Source organism: Lepidochelys kempii, chromosome 16, assembly GCF_965140285.1.
Source record: "Lepidochelys kempii isolate rLepKem1 chromosome 16, rLepKem1.hap1, whole genome shotgun sequence".
NCBI classification, from domain to species: Eukaryota; Metazoa; Chordata; order Testudines; family Cheloniidae; genus Lepidochelys; species Lepidochelys kempii.
The window spans coordinates 28019380-28042034 of record NC_136395.1 but is presented as its reverse complement, the minus strand read 5'-3'; the positions used below and the strand labels follow the sequence as shown (position 1 = coordinate 28042034).

The window sequence follows — 22655 nt, the reverse complement described above, 5'->3', positions numbered from 1 at the left end:
TTTAAAGGCCTGAAATTAGTCTAGGGAAAAGCACTTGAGAAAATCATTTAAGTCTGATATTATTCTGAACCGTAGCGGTTAGTGCAGGATATGATTTTTTTGTGTGTGCGCGCGCGTGTGCACACCCCCCCCCCCCACACACACACCCTGTATGTAGGTAGTTAACATAAAGAATGCCATCTTGGCACATAATACGTAACATTATTCAGAAGTTTGTAGGACCACTACATTTATTATTGCTGTGGACTACAAATGGCTTCCAGACTACACTGCTCTTGGCTCCACAGTGACTGGCTCTGTGAGATTTTATATTTATAAAAACTCCCCTCACAACCTCCTAGCTGCAGCCAGGCAATTCCAGCCTTGTATCTGAGTGTCAAGATGGGTTGCCAGGGCAAAGGTATAAAGGGGCTCAAAAATGAATTAGAGAAGTTCATGGAGGATAGGTCCATCAATGGCTATTAGCCAAGATGGTCAGAGATGCAACCCCATGCTCTAGGTGTCCCTAAACCTCCAACTGCCAGAAGCTGGGACTGGATGACAGGGGCTGGATCACTCAATGATTGCCTGCTCTGTTTGTTCCCTCTGAACCATCTGGCACTGGCCACTGTCAGAAGACAGGATGCCGGGCTGGATGGACCAATGGTCTGACCCAGTATGGCTGTTTTTGTGTTCTTTCTGGCCCAACCATCACCACAGAAATAAAGAATCTGTAGACAAAAGTCCTCCTGAAATGGGTTTGCATAGGTGTCAGCATGGGCCGAGCTTTAGGTCCAGTACCGACACGGGATCATGTGCAGGGACCGAAATATTCTGCGCTGGCTGGTTATTTTCATTTATACACATGCATGGTCTCGTTCCTGCTCATGGTATTTACATATGTATTTAGTTGTTCTTTCATTTACATGCATACTAGAGCTAGTATGAGGGGAAAAAAAAAATCAGGAAAAATATTCATTGACATTTTTTCCACATTGAAATTTGGAGACTTTTGACCAGCTCTAGTATGCGTAGGCCTGCCCCAGATGGCACATAGTGCCATTTTCTGAATAAAGAGTCAACGTGTGCTCATATCACATATGTGGTTCGTGCACGGGATTCTGGTGTCTCTCTCTTCCAGTATCCAAGACGTCTGGGGAAAGAGCATGAAAGGCCCCAGTGCTCCTGAAGAGAGTGAGATTAAGGCCACTCTGGAATTTGCAGATAATGGAGGGAAATAGGAGTATGCCCCCCACCCGGAAAAAAAGCTAGAGAGGTTCTAAAAGTAACAACCCCCTTAAAACCAAAGAGTGTCTAGTTTTTGATTTATCCCAGAGGAGGTGAGGTAATTTATGCTGTGCCTGCACACGACACACTGAGTGTGCAGGAGTTCGGTTATTTTATTTTCACTATGTATGTGGTGGGTTTGTTTGTTTTTTGGGTGGGGGTGGGAAGAAACCGGAGCAGTGTCTATGCGGAAACCGGGCTTATCACACTGAAAGAAGTGTCCTGTAAGCATGGAAAGAAGCTGTGGGTTTTATGAGGTAAATAAGGGGAGGCAAGCTAAGGATCAGGGCAAAGGGGAGAGGAAGAAAGATACGTAGAGGTGTTAGACTGACAAAAACTACCTAGAAATCCCACTCCTAGCACCCATACTCCCACCGGGCTCCACTGTTTCCAGTGAACAATGGCACTCACTGTTCCTAACAGTTGTGCCTGAACATCCTCTGGAACTAATTCGCATCCCACATGTTTTTGATGCTTGAGTGACAGAAATCTTGGAAGTCCAGTGCATGGATCCCACACCTCTTTCCTTTTTATGCAGCCAGGACTGCTCTATTTGGTTATACTTTCTGATTAAGCTGACAGAGCATAGTATAAGAGAGAGTCATCACTGCATACACTAGCTTACCTGATATGGCGTATAAATTTGAGTGCTGGTGTTCAAAGTCGAGTCGGGAGTTGTTACTTTTGCCTCGAAAGCTCGCGGGAAGCGTCAGAGATATGTGCCTGGTGAAGAGAGGGGGGAATGGAGATGACATTATTACAGAGCAGGAGAAGATGCTGTTATCACCCCATTCCTTAACCTGATGATAATTCCTGTGAGCTCAAGTGGTAAACTGCGAGCAAAAGGCAGAGTGGGCCCAAATCACAGGAAAGTGACAGAGTTGGTGACCCACCCACCCACCCGCCCCTGAGAGCAGCATGGAGCGGTATGGGGCAGGTGTCAGTTTTTCATGAGCATTCCCTTGACTTATAGAAGTGTCCCCATGATGCAGTACTAACAGTCTGCAGGCAGGCACTGAAGGAGCTAAATGTGTATCTTTCAAGCAGTCAGTGGATGTCTATTACAACTGTGGGTCTGGATTTCTCTGTAAGATAAAGCCCTGTGACCTTGCTACATCCACAAATACAATCCCTGGGCAGATGTTTTTTGAACTTGACAGCCCACTGCATCCTCCCCTCAGCAACTCAGGCTCGATTGCTCCAAACAGAACCCAAATGTACGAGGTGGTTTCCTCCTGCCCCACACTCGGAGAGGCCCAGTATTTTCCATCTCACCCTTTCCATACTGCCCTTGAGAAACCAACTAAACCCTGCCCCAGGAAAACGCTCCACAGAGCTGCACGTGGTCGCCAGCAACACAGTCCGCGGCTGGTAGGGGCAGCAACACAAGGCTCCCTCCCGCCCACTTAGTTAAAAAACTTTAATTAAGCCTTAACTTCAGCACATGCTGTAAATAAAACAAGCCTGCAGAAATGAAGTCAGGGCCATTTCAATAGCTCAGCATTTATGAACTATTAAAAGAAAATCGCACATGCTGTAGGGAATGGTGTAGAGAGTGGGCTAGAGAATGCAGGCAAGCTTCCCAGAATCCCCGTCAGCCACAGGCTAGGAGCTGGAAGTGATGCTCAGGGAATCCCAGTACTAGTAGGTACCAGGGCCAGAAATGCAAGTTCTGTCTTGTGGTCATTTGCAAGCAGTTGATTTTCAAAATCTGGAGTCTGGGGGTGTGATTATTCACACAAGCTGTTTGGCAACAGAGAAAAAAACCTAAACCTCCAACCTGACAGCCACTAACCAGTGAGGGTAAGTTTTTAGGTTCCATGCTCCTTGCACTCCCTGTTCAAGAAACCAGGCAGGGAATCATGGCCCCATGACATCTGCTTCATAATCCTGTGCTGGATCCTATTTACCATCCAGGCCGCCTCTATTAATGGCGAACTGACCAACTCTCCAATTTACTATACTTCAGGTGGATAGGAAGAGAAGGTCACAATTTCTCCTGCCACCTGATATGTCTAAGTGAACGCAGAAGAAAATTTTATTTTGTCCCCTAAACCAGTCTTCATACTTGATTCAATTAATGTGGTCACTAAACTAAACTAGAGAGACAGCTTCATCCAAAGCCCTTCAGTTACAGAATACATTTTATTAGGAGATGATATTTGCTAGCTATAGATTTATACGCTTTGATGGGAGATTCAAGCTTTTCCTTTTTAATTTAAATCTATATTTTCTACTGCTGATTCTAGGTCTGTGTGAATTTTTATTAAATGTTATCATTAATCTTCTGGACCCAGTTGCCACATGTAATGAAGATGCTTCTCTCTTCACAGCAAAGACTTAGTCTAGCATGAAGGGAAGAGGCAGCAGCTGTCCATTTCATACATTTAAAAGCTACATAAACAAGGGAAGATACTTTGCAGTGCCCATTTGCCAGAAAACAAGGTAGTGCTTTCCCCACACAAATACCATATTTTGGGGAGGGGGGGGAGGGAATGCATCATGTACTCTCCAGCAGAGAATGTCTGGCCTGTTTTTCAGGCCAAGGAATTTTTATTTATTAGATATTTGTTGGAAAAAAGCTACCTTTAAAAACAGGACACACTCCTACAAACCAGAGAAACAGCTTTAAAAACAACGATAATGGTTGTGACCCTCTGGGATAACATTGCTTTGAATTAATGTGTACTTCCAAACCTATTTCCAAGTAAACATTAAAACAAATAACCAAAAAGGCCATGTGAAAACATTTTCAAATTTAGCCAACAGTTTTCTATTGAAAACTCTGACCATGTGGGGCTTTTTGCCAGTAGCAGCCCCAGCCCAGTTACACCACTTCTATGCGTTATGCACTTTCCCTTGAGTTTTGAATGAAATTGTCCAGGAATTTACTGATGAGCCACCCAGACAATTAACAGTGAGGGACAACTGAATGTCTCTTGCTTATGTTGGGGGTCTGTTCTCTTCTTCCGCATGCATACACAGTAACCCCAATGGGAGATTCACAGGGAGAAAATAAGTCAGAACTCCAAAGGGCACATCTCTGAGCAACACAATTTAAAGGCTTACTGTAGCCTGATGAAATCCAGAGTACAGAGCGCATGGACGTCACCAGAGATTAACAACGTCTGTCGACAGAGATGCTGGATCTTTTCCATGGGGAGATTACTCTTCAGCAAAAAGACCTCAAAAGAAGACAGAGCCAGCCCACGCTCCAGAGTCAGGACATGCATATCTTAGCAACCAACCGGGCTAAAAATGATGGGTTTATCAGAATAATTCATAGTACCCATTGTGAAAGCAAATTATGAAGTTGTTGAGACCGTAACCTTCTACATACCTAAGAACCTTCAGATAAGAATTTAATTCAATCCTTGGGTTGGGACGTACCCAATGAACAAAGTACCTGACTATCACCACCATTTCCTGGCAATTCACACCAAGCACCAGGTTCATAAGTGCCATATGCTAAGATGGTGTATACATTCCACCAGCGTAATTAAAATGAATTGCTCTGACTCAAACAGACTCAGCCCACATACACTTGAGCATGGCAGTAGAGAAGCACATATCCAGCTCTTGGCTCGTATCTCAGCACCATCTCCAGTTTATTCTTAATCTTAAACACATCAAAATTAAACTCTGAACCTAGAGCACTCAGCCACACCTATGATGAATAAATTATGAATATTAAAACTGAACCTACAATTTGAAACTTGCTTTTGGTGAGCATTCAAGCCCATAACTTTCTTTTCACATGTCCATGTGCAGTGATGGCACCTCAAATGTTAGTGGAGTATTCATTTAATAATACTGAATAATGGGCACTGTCAAATAGGAGGAGGTTTTCAAATAAATACAAATGTTTTTGGATTCTCTCTCCCTTCTTCACTCAGCTCTTTTGTGAACATCCATTCTTTCTGATAGCCAAATGGGATTTCGTCATTTAGAATAAAACATGGTGCAGGGATTGGATTTAAGGGCCTCTCCAAGGAGGAAATTGAGTTTCCAGACCACAGGACAGGAGCTGGTGCCATTTCTAGTGCAAGATCAGAACTTTAAATTCTAATTTAAAAAAATGTGACATGGGGTGGCGGGAGGGGGCGGGGGGGGGAGAAGGGAAACACAGTCTAATTTATTTTAAATTAATGCAAACATTTGGCCAGGATCAATATAACTCATACCTACTAACTTGATTGCATAATGAATTTTCCTTATGGGTTGTGAAAGCCAAATCGTTTTGCATTGTAGAAGGAAAAAAAATAGACTGCCATCGAAAAAAGCAAGAAAATCCCAATTACAAACTCCCCAAGTTCCTAAACACGTATCGCGAAAGCATGTGCAGCTCTGTGGCATATGGCAAATCAATTACTAGTTTAAATTTTAAAACAAAAACATGGCAAATGTGTTGCAGAAATAATCAAGAACAACGGTTTGGTTTAGATTACAGTGGCCACTAGAGTTTTGAATACAATTAATCATCATTCCAGGCAATGGGAAGCCATATTGACACTTATTCCTCATTTGAATATTTAATTAGGGTGAAGTTCTTCATCAAATTATCACAGAACTGGGAGGAAAGCCTAGAAGATTTAAACAATTAGACTTTAACCCATTAGCATCTGCTCACCTGTGAGCTGAAGAACTTGCACCCCACTCCTGTGAAGGAAGAGCACGTTCAGACAGCAGAACAGGAATTGGGCATAATCCCTTTATCAGAAATACAGAAGGAAAGCTCTGTGGGCACTTAACATACTGTGGGTCCTATTCGGAGACGCCAGACAGAAGGCGGTTTCTTGAACTCCATTCATGTTAATCTAGAGGGCTTGGACTTTTATTTAGATATTGAGAGTTTCTTTTGTGCACAGCCTGACTAAGGACATGGGCTCCCTTGTAATGCACAATTGGGTTTGTGCTGCTATGATTGTTAAATGCCCTTCGGCAAAGGGAGTAGGGAGCCCACTCTTGGCAGATGCCCAGGCCATGGCAAGTAGGTGCTAGCAGGAGATAAATGGATAAACACTGGGGGCAAGAGAAGGAGTTTCTTGCAGCAGTTGCCACCAGGGATGAGTCAGAGAGACCCCACCCTGGCTTCACACTCCCTTGAGGCCGGGAGCAGAGATGTCCCGGCAGGGGACCGGTGGGTGGGAGACAGATTGTGGTAATGCTGGTGCTCAGCAGCGGTGCCCGGTCTGGAGAACACAGCCACAGGCTTGCCAATGGAGCCAGCGCTGCGACTCTTGCTCAGGGCAAGGACGCAGAGCCAGCTGGACACTCTCAGGCCGGCCTATCAAACGCGACAGGAGCTCGGACCACTGCTCTCGGACACAGGTGCGGGGACAGCCACTCTCAGCACCAGCGGCTGCTGTGTAGCAAGCGTCGGACTATGCCTGCTCTCGGCTCACCCTTCCTGGCAGGGCCCGTAAGAGACACCTACACTGCAGCTGGGAGGCATGACTCCCCACGCGGGGTGGCAGCAGCTTGGGCTAGCCACCTGAGCTTGGAGCTAGGGAGTCAGGTGGCCTTGGACCTGGGTGGCTAGCCCACGCCACTGGCCTGGCCATAGCCTGGTATGGTTAGCACGCTGGCCCGAACGGAGCTGGCGGGAGTCTGTGCCGGGAGCAGACACACCCAGGGGCTCAGCAGGGTGCAAATCATGCTTAGCCAGCAGAACCAGTGTCCCGAGGGAAGGGCCTGGGATTCCTGACCCTTCATTGCCCTTGTTCTGTCTCTCTCCCCCCTGTGTGGGGAGAGAGATCTCAGAGGCTTTCAAACCTGCTCTTTGCACCAGCGTCTCAGGGCTCCTCACTCCCACCCAGGCTCAGGTCACAGTGCAGGGCGCAGTCAGGGCTACAGAGCCTGTACAGCCTACGTCCTCCCTCTTTGCAGAAGCCAGCTCCTCTCTGGAATTCTGAAACTTTCCTTTGTATGTTACATTAATCCATAGAAGAAAATCTCTTTTAATGAGGAGTGATATAGTTACTAACTCTCTAGAGCCACAATTAGAGCAAACTAATTGAACTTGTGTTTTGACACACTTTCCCAATTCACGAGTGCTGCATGACATATTCACAACAGTGTTGCTGCACAGCCATGGCGACAGCAAAATCATTAGGCTAATAACGCTTATTTGCATTCTTATCGTGCCAGCAGCATGCCATTAAATACTGTTTCAGCCATTGCTCGTTTACTCTGAAAGTTTCCACTGAAAGATATTAACAGTAATTATTAGTACGTTAGTGGAATCTCTCCTATTAAGGAACAACAACTCACATTAACATACACGAATGCCAATTATTTTTCTTCAGCATCTCCACACCCCCCCACACACTCCCAAAAGTCGTCCCCCTCCATATTATAAAGTGACAAAATGGACTTTGGAGAGTAAGGAACGCCTACTCCATTGAGACTGGAAATCAGGCTTTCAAAACAATTCTCTTGAACACTGGCAAATGAAAGCAGATTGATTTAACATGGGCACTAAAATACACATATTCTGGAAAAACATTTTCTCAAAAAATTAAATATTGACAATTCCAGAACAATCCATGGTGGTATCAAACAACAAACAACAACAACAATTCAGTGCTGGTTTGCTTTAACCAATCTCTACTTCAGATGCTCTTTTACTCATTAAACTCATGGAACAATTCAACAAACGGCAGCAACAAAAATGGCACGTGACAGGCGAAGTCGCCAGAGCCCGTCAAGAGAGAGGTATGTGTAATGCACATATTATGGCCAGTTTTCGGATGCGTATTTTGGAGGCACTCCAACAAACAGGCCAAGGGATGCCCAACAGTTCCAAACAACAGTTATTAATGACTGTCTGCAGAAAGGTGATAAATTGCTCCTGAAGTTAGGGAGCAAATACTTATAAAAAGTAACAAAGGATTGTGAGGGGAAATGCCAGAGAGCCAAGGAAGCTTCAGAATTCACTCCAAAGTATCACAATGGACACCAGTATAAACAGTGGTGACTTTAACTTCCAATCAGCTCAGGTGCAACGTGGTATAGAAGTCAGTCAAGACACAGAGCTCTGACTCATGCCGTTTAGTAAACCAAACCCATGTTGTGTAACACTAACGAGGAGCAGTGCTGTGCTTTGGGGTGCCGTTTGCACTTCCATCATTTATTTTATATGCACATAAGGACCTGTGATGCAAAATTTGTAGAGCCACACAGAAATACTGCCAAATAAAACTGCATCATCTTCCACATTCAATGACTGTTACCAGAAGTTCTCACCTCATTCGCAATGCAGGACACTGTCATTGTGCACTTGGCTACCAAAGCTAAAAACCCACCCACAAGATAATAGTTTCAAGCCCAGCGTATGGACTGGGAAAGAGTTACGTGTCGATGCCACGTGGCTAGAAGTCAAAGGATTCCTTAAGCAAGTGCTCGCTTCTCAGGATAGGCATCTCAGGTTACAGTTTGAAGAAAACATGAAAGCAGATTTCCACCGTATCCAAAACCCACATCTATGATATTTATTCACAGCCCTTCACTCTTCTTGCACATGAGCATTGCAATGCTACAACACCTACCTCACAGGTGAAAGAGCTGCAGTGAGAAACAAAGACTGGAAGGTGGAGAATTATCTAGGGAACGGCTTTCATTCCAGACAATCACATAAACCCAAATATTTAAATACTTTCTAAAACCTCACTGACCCTTTGCCTAAAACAAGCAACATATGGGCCCTGTAAGTATTTCATCTCATTCCAAACTGCCAAAATATCCTATTTCTCAAAAAATCACTGAGCGTTGGGGATGCCAGACTCAGATTTAGAGCCGCCCCTCTGCATGAGTGTGCAAAAAAGGGAGTGAGTGATTCTTCCCACTGAATTGTAGATTTACCTACCACTCTCTCAGAGCTGGGCAAGGGGGAGAGGCACATGCCCAGAGTGTCGGCACAATGCACCTTTATTCAGCATGACTTCGCTTCTGCTCACACTCGTACGCTGCGTACATGGGACACTAGAGTCACGATTATTTTCCTCAAGCTAAAATAATCACTTGTAACAGGAATAAATGGAACACAAATAGACAGTCATAACAGGGAGTGCCTGGTTTAGTGTACGAAAACCACAATCCAAAGATTTGGGCTCACTGCAGAGTGTAGCTCTTACAGCTTGCTCTATTTGGAGGATTTGTTTATGATCAGAAACATTTAAAAAAGCAGAATATAACAGCTGCCAAACAGGGAGAAGAAAAAACAAATCCCACCAACCCTCTGCATTTAATTTACCCAACTTGAAAGTCTGAGCTGGAGCCCATTCAAGTACTGTAAGTTGAGGACTGCATGAAAGCGCTTAGACCTCAGACTGTAAATACGAAGGGCTCAGGAAGTTGTTGTGTTAGTTAGATGTACAGTCTGGTGTCTCTGGAGGCTGCAATGGGAAGTGTGCACAGCTTTCCACAGCCTTCGTCTCTAGAATTAGTAGTTTTCAACTCTATGGAAAATGAAATTGGGTTCAGGGATGGGGGCAGAAAGGAGCAAACCGCAGAAATACTCAAAAGATCAAATTATGCACCATAAGCTTCCATAGTGAAGATTTAAATACTATCAAATCAGTCATAAAATAACAAAGCCCAAATTCACAAGCCTCTCTCAGAACTAAACGCTTCTGTTTGCAAAATACACCATGAGTCTGTTTGAAGAGGAGAATATGGGCCTGATCCAAAGCCATTGATGTCAATGCAAAGATTTCCACTGACTTCAATGGGCATTGTAGGATCAGGCCCCAAATCACTAGAAACAGCAGCCTCATTCCCACAAAGCCTTTTAAACAAATACCCAACATTTACAAGGCCATTTCCCCAAGAAATCACACACAGGCACCTCCAGGAAGAGCACTGCCAGGCCTTTAAACAGTCACTAATGAGAGTCTAAAACCAATAAACTCTAGAAATGTTTTGGAGAAAAGTAAAAATGGTGAAAGTGATTGATGGAAACAGCTCCTCCCTGAACATACCCTCACGTACTTCAGGGTGAAAGAACAATTAGATCCACAGTGGCAGAGATTACATTAACCAGCGGACACCGCTGCAGTTTTAGAAACAAACTCCCAATTCCCCAAAAGGGCTTATTTAACAACTAAGCACACAGCTCCTTTGCATGAATACTACAAGTCGTATTCAATGATCCCAAATGACACCACAGTGGGAGAGTGCCTTTAGGAAGAGCGTTCTCTAAAGAAAAACAATACTGAGAAGACTGAAGCTTCTTCAGTCTGCATAGTCCCGAATATTTCTCCTGCCACCCTCAAAACGAGCTGACTAAATCAAACTTCTCTTAACTGCAGTTAATGTCTTTCTTTCTCAGCTGCTTTGGGGGATTCTTGGGGCTAGGAACTGCTCAGACTGTTTCAACATTTCTTCCTAATCACCATCTACCACTGAAACATACTGGACTTTAACCCATTTTTGCACTTCATGTGGCAGAGCCGGAGGCAAGTCATGCAGGGTTAATTCAAGTTTCATAACAAACCTTTAACAGGAAACAATCCCTAAAATGACCGTATGCCAACCTGCCTTCCCATCCTCTGCTCATGCAAACTGTTCTCAACACATTTCTTACGCAATGGGGGGCACACCTATCACGGATGTGCTTCTTTACAATGCACTTCCTACTGTGCCACCAAGTGGGGCTGTGGAAAATGCTTCCTCCTGGAAGTGTACAGTCTCTCGCGTTCTCATCTCACCAACCCTGCAGGTCTTTGTCTTCCAACAAATCCAAACTGAGCTCACCTGCTCGATGGCTTTTGGACCCATTCTCAACTTGACATATTTTTAGAATAAGTCAGTTAATAAAAGACTAAGTATGTTCCCCCGTATTGTCACAATAAATGTGATTTGAACCTTTGGCTCAAAGGATATACGAGCTCATGTTTGACAAGCTATATAAGCTCAGAGAATGGGTTTGAAGTGCATGAAAGAGATTCAGATATTGCTACCTGTAAATAATTTGTGTTGATACTTTTAAAAAAAGACTAGGAACAGTGAAAGGCTTTCCTCTTCCACTCAATTCGTCTTCGCGCCAGAGAGACTGGCTCAGTATTACCCTGAGTTTAGTGCTCCGATGCACCACATCCACTGGAAGCGTGTTATTGACTCCCATCCTGTATACTATAATGTCCCTACAGAAAGCCAAATGTTAATCACCTTTCAAGCTACATGCCACACAATTAAAATGCCATCAATAAAACAAAACAATTAAAAATCAGACCCCAATGCCGGAAATCTTTGCAATCCTGGTCACAAACTCAGGTATGTTCAGGGGAATATGAGCAAAACTCAACTATTCAAAATATAAAAGTAGCAAGGGCAGAAAATTCACACATGCTGCTCCTGTTCCAAGAATTGACATCAAATACTTGCCACTCTCTTACCAAAACCAGACAGAGCTCTCCGGGTAGAACATCCACACCAGCTCTGTATGTCATTACAGCATGAAGCACTCAAGGGCACAGACTGAGTCTGTAGTCCAAGCAAAGAGGAAAAGGCATGCAGGCTGGAGGAGGCTGCAAACCCATTGCTAGGAAGTTATAACGTTCATTTCATCGGCATTACTACAGGTCTCTGATTAATTAGCTGTTACAATAGCTTGTGTTCTGGCATTCCAGCCCACTCGCCCCCTACAACAGCACTAGGTATAAAACCTCCAGGATTTTCCCAGGGAACTTGCACACTCACCATTCACTGGTGAGAGCAGCCCCATGGACTGAAGTCCTTTATTGGCAGAACAGAAACTGCAGGTTAGCAGCAGTGCACGCCCCGCCCCATCTCCATTACCCTTCATTGTGCTGTACACCCCACCCCAAGAAGAAAATTTAGCCTTCACGACCCAGTTGATCCATGGCCTCTCGGCTGAAGCGGCCTACGCAGGGGACCTCTGCTGGTGGTTTCTGTAATCTGTCCACCAGGACCAGACAGGCCCCCTGCTAACAAGCTTCTGCCAAGGAGTGACTGGGCTAAATTTGCACCAGGGACCTAGAAGCGAAAGGCTCCATCTCTCCACACCAGTCCCTCGCTCGTTTTTAATTCAAGAGGAGACGAAACAAGTGTTCCAGATACCCCAGGCCAAACTGCCTAGGAGGTGGAGAGGGTAAGCTCTGAAGGTGGATGGAGGGCTTAGAGCCCTTTTGGCCTGAATGCTCTGTGAGCCCAGCAGTGGTGAAGCATGATCTGAATACAAGATGATTGCAGCACAATTCTCCTTTCCCCTAGTAAGCCATTAACCTTTCAGATGACAGCCCTGCAATCGGAATGACTGAACAATTCTCAGGGTCAGCGCAGATCTACATTCTCAAAACCTGACAGCAACATGCAAAAGTTGTGACTGAATCGCGGTCTCGCTGAGAGTAAGATTAAACGCGTGTGACACATCTTCTGCAATCAAAGTGTTCCATTTCCCAAAGTATCTGCCACAGATTGATAACATCCATGCAAAAAGTTAAGTGCAATTATGTCTGTCATTGTAAAACACACTTCAGCAGCACTGAGTGACATCTTGCTGGAAGCTGACAAATTGTTAGAAGACTGTTTGAATGACTGTGGTGGAGGCTCCAGCAGCATCTTGGGAAGGAACTTGGAAGGCACTTGCTAACCAAGAAGCCACACACGCTGAGGGAACATAATGGCTGTGACAGCCGCCGATACACAGGCCTCAGCAAGCGAGATGGCTTTAGGGGAGCTCTGCCTGTGCTGGCAGGAAGTCAGAGCTCCCCCCAGAAAAGCAGAGGTTAGATTTAATGAGAGCACGAGAGCAGGGCAGAAAGCTGAACTCATACACAGTTGCTATGCGGAACTACAGGCTGGGGCGAACTTGTAATTAAAAACTTTTGCCAGTGCTCATTCCCTAAACACCAAACTTGTGACTCTGCCAGTCTCTGGCACACACGGCAGTGCCCAGTGATCCCCATGCCATTCACACACAGCAACTAAGTGGACGTCCTCAGAAGGCAAGGCTGAAATATTTATCATTAGCACCTGCTTTCAGGAACCCCCACTCCAAGTGCCCTAAGGTGCAGCGATCACTGTGCTGTGTTAGCACTAACTTATACAAGTGAAGTTACTCACAACAACCCTCTCGACAAAGCTGCTTTTATTTGCTGAGTGCTAGGAAACTGCACAGCAAACACACCTAGGAAAGCAGTTTAAAGCTCCATGTGCAACATTCCTGTTATAGGCGACTCAAAGTCAATGGAATGGATTTTTAACACTCGCCTCTTGGATGAGAAACTGCAGGTGGATTTCTCCACACTGCCCACAGCACAGAATACAGGGAGAAAAACCCTGGGGTGACTTAATACCGCATCATCCTACAATGCACAAGGACAGCTCATCAGGTCGCACTCCACAGCGCAACGTCTCAGCCTCACTGGCATACGTGGGCCTTGGTCTAAGAGACCAGAAGCCCAGACACTTGTAATGGGGAATACCAAGGACAAGAGAGAGCCAAAGCGACACGAACATCCCCGCAAGAGGAAACATGCAATCCTTCCCCCTCCGTGCTGGCACGAGGAATTGTGCTCAACCCTTTGCCTCTTTCTGCTCTGCAGTTCTGAATAGATGCTCCATTGGAATCAATGGTGTATTACCCCATAGTAGGAAGAGGGGTGTATCCTGGATGCTTCAAGCATGCTAGCGAACAGGGAGGTCCTTAAAGAAGAGCGCATAGGTTTGCTTCCACTGCAGGCGTCACTTTTTGAGAAACCCAGGATGCTGTCAGCCAGGCACTAAATACAAGCGCATGAGAAGACAGAGACTAATGTATTTTGGTACAGATTTCTTCTCTCTCTCTCTCTCAAAAGGGCACGCACAAGCATAGTGTGAAGCCCACATTCTCAAGTCACTGGCCACCTCTATCTGAGGACATTCAAGAGCAGACGATTTAGAAAAAGCTTTTGTTCATTCAATATCGGGACAGAACTGGAGATGGAGTTCCAAGTTCCCAACGAACTAGCAAACCCTAGTGCAACAGAGTCCAGTGAGTCCTTAACCCCCTCCCACTTTAACAGGAGAGGAGAGGGAAGTCCTGATGCGGGACTGAGTGTGAACGGCCTGAACAGAACCTCAGATGGACGAAGTAGCAATGCTGATCCACAGTAAGATGCCGAGTGGAACCTCTCCCAGAGCCACAAAGCATGTGTGATGGAATTATGACACGCCAGCATCACTAGAATCAATAATTAGCCAGTCTGCTGAACCTGCCCGGCACAGAAATGAAAACTGACATATTAAGAAGCCCTCCCATATGGAAAGACTCAGCTCTGCAGTAAATTACTGGAGTGTTCTGTTGTCTATCTGTACATACCTACAGTGTTAGCAAGCATTCCGAAGCACTGAGGACTCGCTGCATATTGCCCTGATTTAAAAGGTATTTTATAAAAACGAGCCAGAAACTGAAGAGAATCCTTTCAAATATCTGACCAACCTAACAGCTCAATAGTACTAGTTGTGTACTGTGCTGTTCAGTGATTCTATCTCGGCGTTCACGGTCATTCAGAACAGACTTTTGCAGCTACAGTTGGAATATGCCCAGATGGAATAAAATGGCAAACTGGCTGCAAGTGTGTTCTCTTATCTCTGTGGTCATGTTAAAATAAAAAGTTACTCATGACTACAATCTTCCATGGACATTAAGCTTGAATAAATTACTACCCTGTTGATAAAGTGTTAAAACAGCCATTCAAGTAACATATGTTTCCTCTAATAAGAAATGTTTGCAAGGACCATCTTTATATACATTTCTATTTCTAAAAAATATATTGGATAATAAATAATCAATGTAAAAAAAACTCAGACATGAATAGATGCCTTGAATGATTGGGCTGTTTTTATTCTGGTGTAAAAGTTACCTGTAAATCATACATGGTGCATGAGAGTAGGGCCAGCTACAGACAGGTGGTTTTTACTAGGAGGCATTAATGTAACATTCAATTATTCCACCGCATACTGGCTGTTTTAACTCAGCCAAATTAGAATACATTTTATATTGACTATTTTGACATTTGTTTTATTTGGTGAGTAAAACAAAACTGATCCAATTTCCTTGCAGCCATTGTAACCCATAAACTGTACAACAAGAGGTTATAAAATCTATAAGCCTTGTAAACACTTCTTTTCAGACTGTCGCTGATGCTCTGAGCTCCAATTCTGGCCCTGTTCCCAACAGCTCTGGAGCTATTCTGCAGCCCTCCCTGCTCAGCAATAAAGTGACCCTTCCACACTTCGTGATTAAGGACAGCCACTGACATTCTCTTGCTAAGATAATTTTTCTCTTAACCATGGAAATTTGTCTGCATGTTTCTCACAGACAGAAAATGAAGACATCTACTGTAAAGACAAGATGTCTTGCTTTGATCTCGCAGGGTCTTTGTTATTTATGCAGCTTGTGCCTAGTGCAATTTTGAAACAATACAATGGTTCCAGATAAAACAATCTGAGAACTCCAGCAGGACTCCTGTTTCTTATCTTATTTCTGATATCCCTGCTCTGAGGCGTGACCTGACGGCTCTGAATGGTGCATGGGTGCAAGTTGGGATCTGCAGCAAGGACTCCTCCCAGACAGCACAGGAGAAGAGATCTAGCACAACTTTTCAGTGAAGTGACTTGTCAAAAATAAGCCACAGAAGATGGTTGAGAAGTCCCCACAATACACTAGGTTATAAGCACACTTAGGGTCATGGGCATGCCTGTACCCAGATACCGGCCTTAACCAGGATAAAGTTACCACGTAGCCCCATTAGAAGCCTTTTTCAGGCAATTTTAAGACTGCCACTCTTTAAAACGCACAGAAAAGCAAAATAACCAAGGATATGGCTAGCATCTTCTAGCCAAACAATACACGGAACTTTGGACAATTTACAGTCTCCATGGAATTCCCACCTACCAATCTCCTCAGAAATATAAATCCCAAGAATTTCCTTTAATCTGCTAGATGGCGCAAGTGCTAGAGGAGCCAACTAGGGGGGGTGCTTTTCTTGACCTGCTGCTCACAAACCGGGTAGAATTAGTGGGGGAAGCAAAAGTGGATGGGAATCTGGGAGGCAGTGACCATGAGTTGGTTGAGTTCAGGATCCTGACGCAGGGAACAAAGGTAAGCAGCAGGATACGGACCCTGGACTTCAGGAAAGCAGACTTCGACTCCCTCAGGGAACGGATGGCCAGGATCCCCTGGGGGACTAACTTGAAGGGGAAAGGAGTCCAGGAGAGCTGGCTGTATTTCAAGGAATCCCTGTTGAGGTTACAGGGACAAACCATCCCGATGAGTCGAAAGAATAGTAAATATGGCAGGCGACCAACTTGGCTTAATGGTGAAATCCTAGCGGATCTTAAACATAAAAAAGAAGCTTACAAGAAGTGGAAGGTTGGACATATGACCAGGGAAGAGTATAAAAATATTGCTCGGGCATGTAGGAATGTTATCAGGAGGGCCAAATCGCACCTGGAGCTGCAGCTAGCCAGAGATGTCAAGAGTAACAAGAAGGGTTTCTTCAGGTATGTTGGCAACAAGAAGAAAGCCAAGGAATGTGTGGGCCCCTTACTGAATGAGGGAGGCAACCTAGTGACAGAGGATGTGGAAAAAGCTAATGTGCTCAATGCTTTTTTTGCCTCTGTTTTCACTAACAAGGTCAGCTCCCAGACTGCTGCGCTGGGCATCACAAAATGCGGAAGAGATGGCCAGCCCTCTGTGGAGATAGAGGCGGTTAGGGACTATTTAGAAAAGCTGGACGTGCACAAGTCCATGGGGCCGGACGAGTTGCATCCAAGAGTGCTGAAGGAATTGGCGGCTGTGATTGCAGAGCCACTGGCCATTATCTTTGAAAACTCGTGGCGAACCGGGGAAGTCCCGGATGACTGGAAAAAGGCTAATGTAGTGCCAATCTTTAAAAAAGGGAAGAAGGAAGATCCTGGGAACTACAGGCCAGTCAGCCTCACCTCAGTCCCTGGAAAAATCATGGAGCAGGTCCTCAAAGAATCAATCCTGAAGCACTTGCATGAGAGGAAAGTGATCAGGAACAGCCAGCATGGATTCACCAAGGGAAGGTCATGCCTGACTAATCTAATCGCCTTTTATGATGAGATTACTGGTTCTGTGGATGAAGGGAAAGCAGTGGATGTATTGTTTCTTGACTTTAGCAAAGCTTTTGACACGGTCTCCCATAGTATTCTTGTCAGCAAGTTAAGGAAGTATGGGCTGGATGAATGCACCATAAGGTGGGTAGAAAGCTGGCTAAATTGTCGGGCTCAACGGGTAGTGATCAATGGCTCCATGTCTAGTTGGCAGCCGGTATCAAGTGGAGTGCCCCAGGGGTCGGTCCTGGGGCCGGTTTTATTCAATATCTTCATAAATGATCTGGAGGATGGTGTGGATTGCACTCTCAGCAAATTTGCAGATGATACTAAACTGGGAGGAGTGGTAGATACGCTGGAGGGGAGGGATAGGATACAGAAGGACCTAGACCAATTGGAAGATTGGGCCAAAAGGAATCTGATGAGGTTCAATAAGGATAAGTGCAGGGTCCTGCACTTAGGACGGAAGAACCCAATGCACAGCTACAGACTAGGGACCGAATGGCTAGGCAGCAGTTCTGCAGAAAAGGACCTAGGGGTGACAGTGGACGAGAAGCTGGATATGAGTCAGCAGTGTGCCCTTGTTGCCAAGAAGGCCAATGGCATTTTGGGATGTATAAGTAGGGGCATAGCGAGCAGATCGAGGGATGTGATCGTTCCCCTCTATTCGACATTGGTGAGGCCTCATCTGGAGTACTGTGTCCAGTTTTGGGCCCCACACTTCAAGAAGGATGTGGATAAATTGGAGAGAGTCCAGCGAAGGGCAACAAAAATGATTAGGGGACTGGAACACATGAGTTATGAGGAGAGGCTGAGGGAGCTGGGATTGTTTAGCCTGCAGAAGAGAAGAATGAGGGGGGATTTGATAGCTGCTTTCAACTACCTGAAAGGGGGTTCCAAAGAGGATGGCTCTAGACTGTTCTCAATGGTAGCAGATGACAGAACGAGGAGTAATGGTCTCAAGTTGCAGTGGGGGAGGTTTAGATTGGATATTAGGAAAAACTTTTTCACTAAGAGGGTGGTGAAACACTGGAATGCGTTACCTAGGGAGGTGGTAGAATCTCCTTCCTTAGAGGTTTTTAAGGTCAGGCTTGACAAAGCCCTGGCTGGGATGATTTAACTGGGAATTGGTCCTGCTTTGAGCAGGGGGTTGGACTAGATGACCTTCTGGGGTCCCTTCCAACCCTGATATTCTATGATTCTATGTATTTGCAATACACTGAATGTGCTAACAAAACACTGACACTCCAAATATGTAAAAACCCACAGAGAACACGTTTCCCAATCGGGCTTGCCCGGACTATGAGTTCAGAGCAACTCTTGCACCATTGCGTGCAATGCTGCATTTTCATACCAAATGCCAATAATATAAATAATTCAATTCATTCTCTGCATGTGGGGTTGTTTAACACCACCGGGCTTTGTGCAGGAAAATGTGGTAAATAATTGTAAGCTATAATTATACTCCTGTTACTATGACATATAAAATACACACTCACATATACTGCAAGAGCAAACCCATGACCTTCGCAGCGGCTCTACGGCCCTGCTGCTGCAGTTCCTTGTGTGAGGGTGGGTGGCTGGGTCTGTGCACAACGAATGGCAGCAGCGGGGCCTAAAATCACAGGTTCGGCCATGACAAAGAAAAGCAAACCACAGGCTTCAATTCTGGGGACTGGAAAAAAAATTGTTCCCCACTCTTATATAATAAGCCTGCAGTATCCACCAAGGGCATGAATGCTCCTGACTACCCTTGCCCCACTTTCCGGGGGAGGGGGAGGAGGGGAGATGGTGAGAGTAGCAGTCTAGCTACACCACTGGCCTGCCCCAGAAAGGAGACTCCTAGGCACTCAGGTGAGACCAAAGATGCTTTATATTCAGTTAAAAACAAAGATACAGGGCACCTGTGTAAAGCTCCACAACACTGTTATTGTTTGCTGGGTATTGACAGTGTGCTCTTTGGTATACAGGACACAAAAGACAGGCAGTTTCATGCTTGGAACTGTTTACCCTCTGACCCAGGCCGGCAGGCTACACAGGACCACCGGGCAGCCCACAGTGAATGCATTTTTGTTGTTGTTCTGTCAACTTTGCTACCTTCTCACCCCCATTCCATCCAGATGCCATCGATGCATGATATCCGCATAGCTTTCTGGGGACTAGCATCTATTCCCCCATCATATGAGGGTGGACCATGTAATAATTTATACAGTGACAGTACCCACTGGTCACAGTCCCACTGGTTTGAGTGTTCTGCTAAAATACACAACATGGCATGCCCAAGCAGGAGAGAACCATAGAAAACACTGACAAGTGGCAGAACCTACCTAGGAAGGTTAGGAGCTGGTGTTGAAGCTGGTACTTGGGAAGAAGGTGTCACGGGTTGCGAGGAGTCATGGTTTCGTGGAACCCTGCCCATTCGGTACCAAATACCCATATTGTTAAGTTCCCTTTGTAAGTAACAGAGAAGTCATTAATGTTATTAGCAAATGCAGCATGCACACATGATATCAAAGTTTCACCAAGAAATATCTTGTGTAATAAGAACCAGGCTAATTGCCACATAGGATCAATTAATTCTCACACCAAGCAGAATACCACCTTAAACTTATATAGCACATTCCCGTCAATGATCTCAGAGCTTTTTCACAAACATTAACACTTGCAAACCCCCGCTTAATTCCTGTAGGAAATTACAGTGCATGGGTTTGGTACATGCTGCGGTATGGGAACGTACTCTTGATGAAGTGCTACTTACCCAATGAATGTGTACTGTGGAGGGGCCTGCTTAGATCTGCCCAGGATTCGGATATCACAAATAGCAGCCTCCGTAGAATCTCGAGGGATGAATTTGATGCAGAGCCTCTTCTTTCTGAAAGCTATTTCTTCTGTGAAAGGAAACCAGGATTAGAGGCTAGTTTTTATGCATGACCAGGGTATAAAAGTTATTTATTGCATCTTCAGATCTTATGCAGATAGTTATGGCAGGAATAGGAGGTGGACAGCAAATAAGTGTACAAAGCCATGCACTGACTGAGAGGAAATTTTCTAACCCTAGTCCTTTCGCGTGGCATGCAAGATTTGTTATTCAGCAGTACTTCTCTCCACACTATCATCTACAGAGAAGATTAGATACTACATACCACAAAGAATTATAGCCTCTGTAATAGAATTTGTCAGGCTGTTGTTTCCACGTCCTATATCTCTCATATGATTTACTTCACTTGTCTCATGGTAGCATTCACCACACCAGCCGGCAGAGCAATCTCTTGGGATTGCTGTGACGAACACGGTTTGGTAGCACATATGAAAGTCACCCGCATCATTGGTCAATCCAGGATCAAGATTTTCTTCACATGGCCATTCGTGCATATTAAATTCTTGTAAGTGCCCCCTACAGCCAGGCTCAAATTGGGAGCATTCAGCAAAGCGCGGTCACCTGGTGAGACTAGAGCGGTGGAGATGGAGGAGAGACTGGACCCCAGAGGATGGCACAGGAGAGGTTCATGCACTCAGACTCAGACCTCCTCAGGAACACCTCAACCAAATGCATCCAAGACCCTATCTACACTGGGCTCTTTGCACCGGTGTAGCTCTTGTAATGGTGCAACCCCCCACTGCAGATACGCTGCAATGGTGCAATTTACCCCAGGAAGTTACCAGGGTAAACTGACCTGGCATAACCCCGTTCTGTGTTCATGCAGTGTATCTGCAATGGAAATTTGCCTAGTATGGCTACACTAGGGTATATTTCCCTAGTTTAGCCAAGCTCTAATCTCTAATTGTACCAGAAGCTTCAGTCTTAAAGAACTGAGTTAATGGAAATGCATGCTCACTCTCCCAGCTGTGGTTCATTTTGCTACCATATGCTGGCCCTTCTAATCTCTGGAAGTCAGTGTACATTTCTTTGCCCTTGCTGTTGTTTATAACTCCTTCCGCTTTAGTATAACCTCTGAATCTCATTAGTTGCTTTAGCTCTATTCTAGCCTAGCAAAATATTTAATAAAATAGGATTTTCACAAGCCTCCTGCACTCCTAGCCAAACCCATCTCAAGCCACTTCCTTCCTAGTGTCTGGCCATTGGAAGCACCATACTAATCTGCATCCCAGCGCTGTACAGACAGTGCAGATTGTGACCCTATAGGGTATAAGGCACACCATTCAAAACACCACAGCTAACATCTTTAAAGGAGCTTAGCCACAGCTCCCAGTCAAGTCAGATGTATTTGTGGGTGCTCCGCTACTCTGAAAATCAGACCACTTTCATTTTGGTGTCTAAACATGGATTTTAGAAGCCTGGCTTTTGACTCCCACATTTCTAAACTTTGCTGAGATGGCCAGGGAGCAATACATTTAGTGTGTTGTATCATTAGCCCAGGAGACGACAAATGGAAACACGTAGCCACAAATTTTACTTTGAACAAAATGAGAGGCACTTGTTATTTTCCCTTCAGAATATCACAAAGCTGGTTTTATTGGCTTGTCTGCCAGGCTCTTCACACTTTGCTAAATTCCTCCATCTGTAGCAAACTCAGCGTCAGAGCTAGAACCGCTAATTACACGTGCTCATGGAGGCCGGGGAAATGCCCCACTTTGTTTATACAAACAGTGCATGGACTGCTGCACAGGACATGGTAAATGAATCACGCAGGCCTCTCCCGCTCTCCTCAGCCACCCATTACATGAGTGTGATTTGGTTTAAAGTTATTCTCCAGCCACAACCCCATGGTGTTTCCTTGGTAAGCGATTGGCTCTACTCTTGCTCCACATGTGCTCCGGAGCTCTCGGGGGCAGTGGCACTGGGAAGTCAGTAATGGGTTACAGAATCTTTTCTTTCTTGGTCACACCTATAAGTCAACCACAGGCTGGCAGTGACTGAACAACCATCCCCATGTGCTGGAGATCCAGGTTAATTATTCACTGTGAAGCCCCTCACATTGAGCCCCTCCCTTTCAATTTACAAACTGGTCTGGATTTCATTACGGGCTCTGCAAAAAGGACCTGCAAGTATGTGCACTGGCAGAGTGACTGCAGCCCCTTCCCACAAGCTCCAGCCACTGGCCTGAGAGTGGTTTGCAGAGCTGGGGCTCAGACCCCTTTTGTAGCACGCAGGGGGTGCAAGAGTCGGGCTTAATTGGTGCAGAGGGCTTGGGGCTGAGTGGATTTTTCTCCCCCAGATTACGTAGTTTATCTGGAAAGCTGTTTTTCCCTTGCAGGAATGAAGGGAGGATTTTCTGGGCATTCTCCTTCCAATTCATCTTGGCACTGATGAGAGAGGCTTATGTGGATCCCAGCTACCCAGT

General features: G+C 45.2%; 1 protein-coding gene across 15 annotated transcripts in view; it reads right to left on the bottom strand.

Moving 5' to 3' along the window:
* The window catches only part of MVB12B (multivesicular body subunit 12B), a 112692-nt gene that overhangs the window by 61968 nt on the left and 28069 nt on the right, over window positions 1–22655 (bottom strand). For 14 of the 15 annotated variants that reach the window (XM_073314858.2, XM_073314867.2, XM_073314856.2 and 11 more), the window contains exons 5-7: window positions 20111–20240; window positions 19680–19802; window positions 1892–1989 (exon numbers count right to left, since the gene is read on the bottom strand). In XM_073314858.2, the coding sequence (XP_073170959.1) occupies window positions 1892–1989; window positions 19680–19802; window positions 20111–20240 (351 nt within the window). Of the gene's footprint in view, window positions 1–1891; window positions 1990–19675; window positions 19803–20110; window positions 20241–22655 lie in introns of those variants that run through there. The other variant, XM_073314866.2, reaches the window with a different exon arrangement.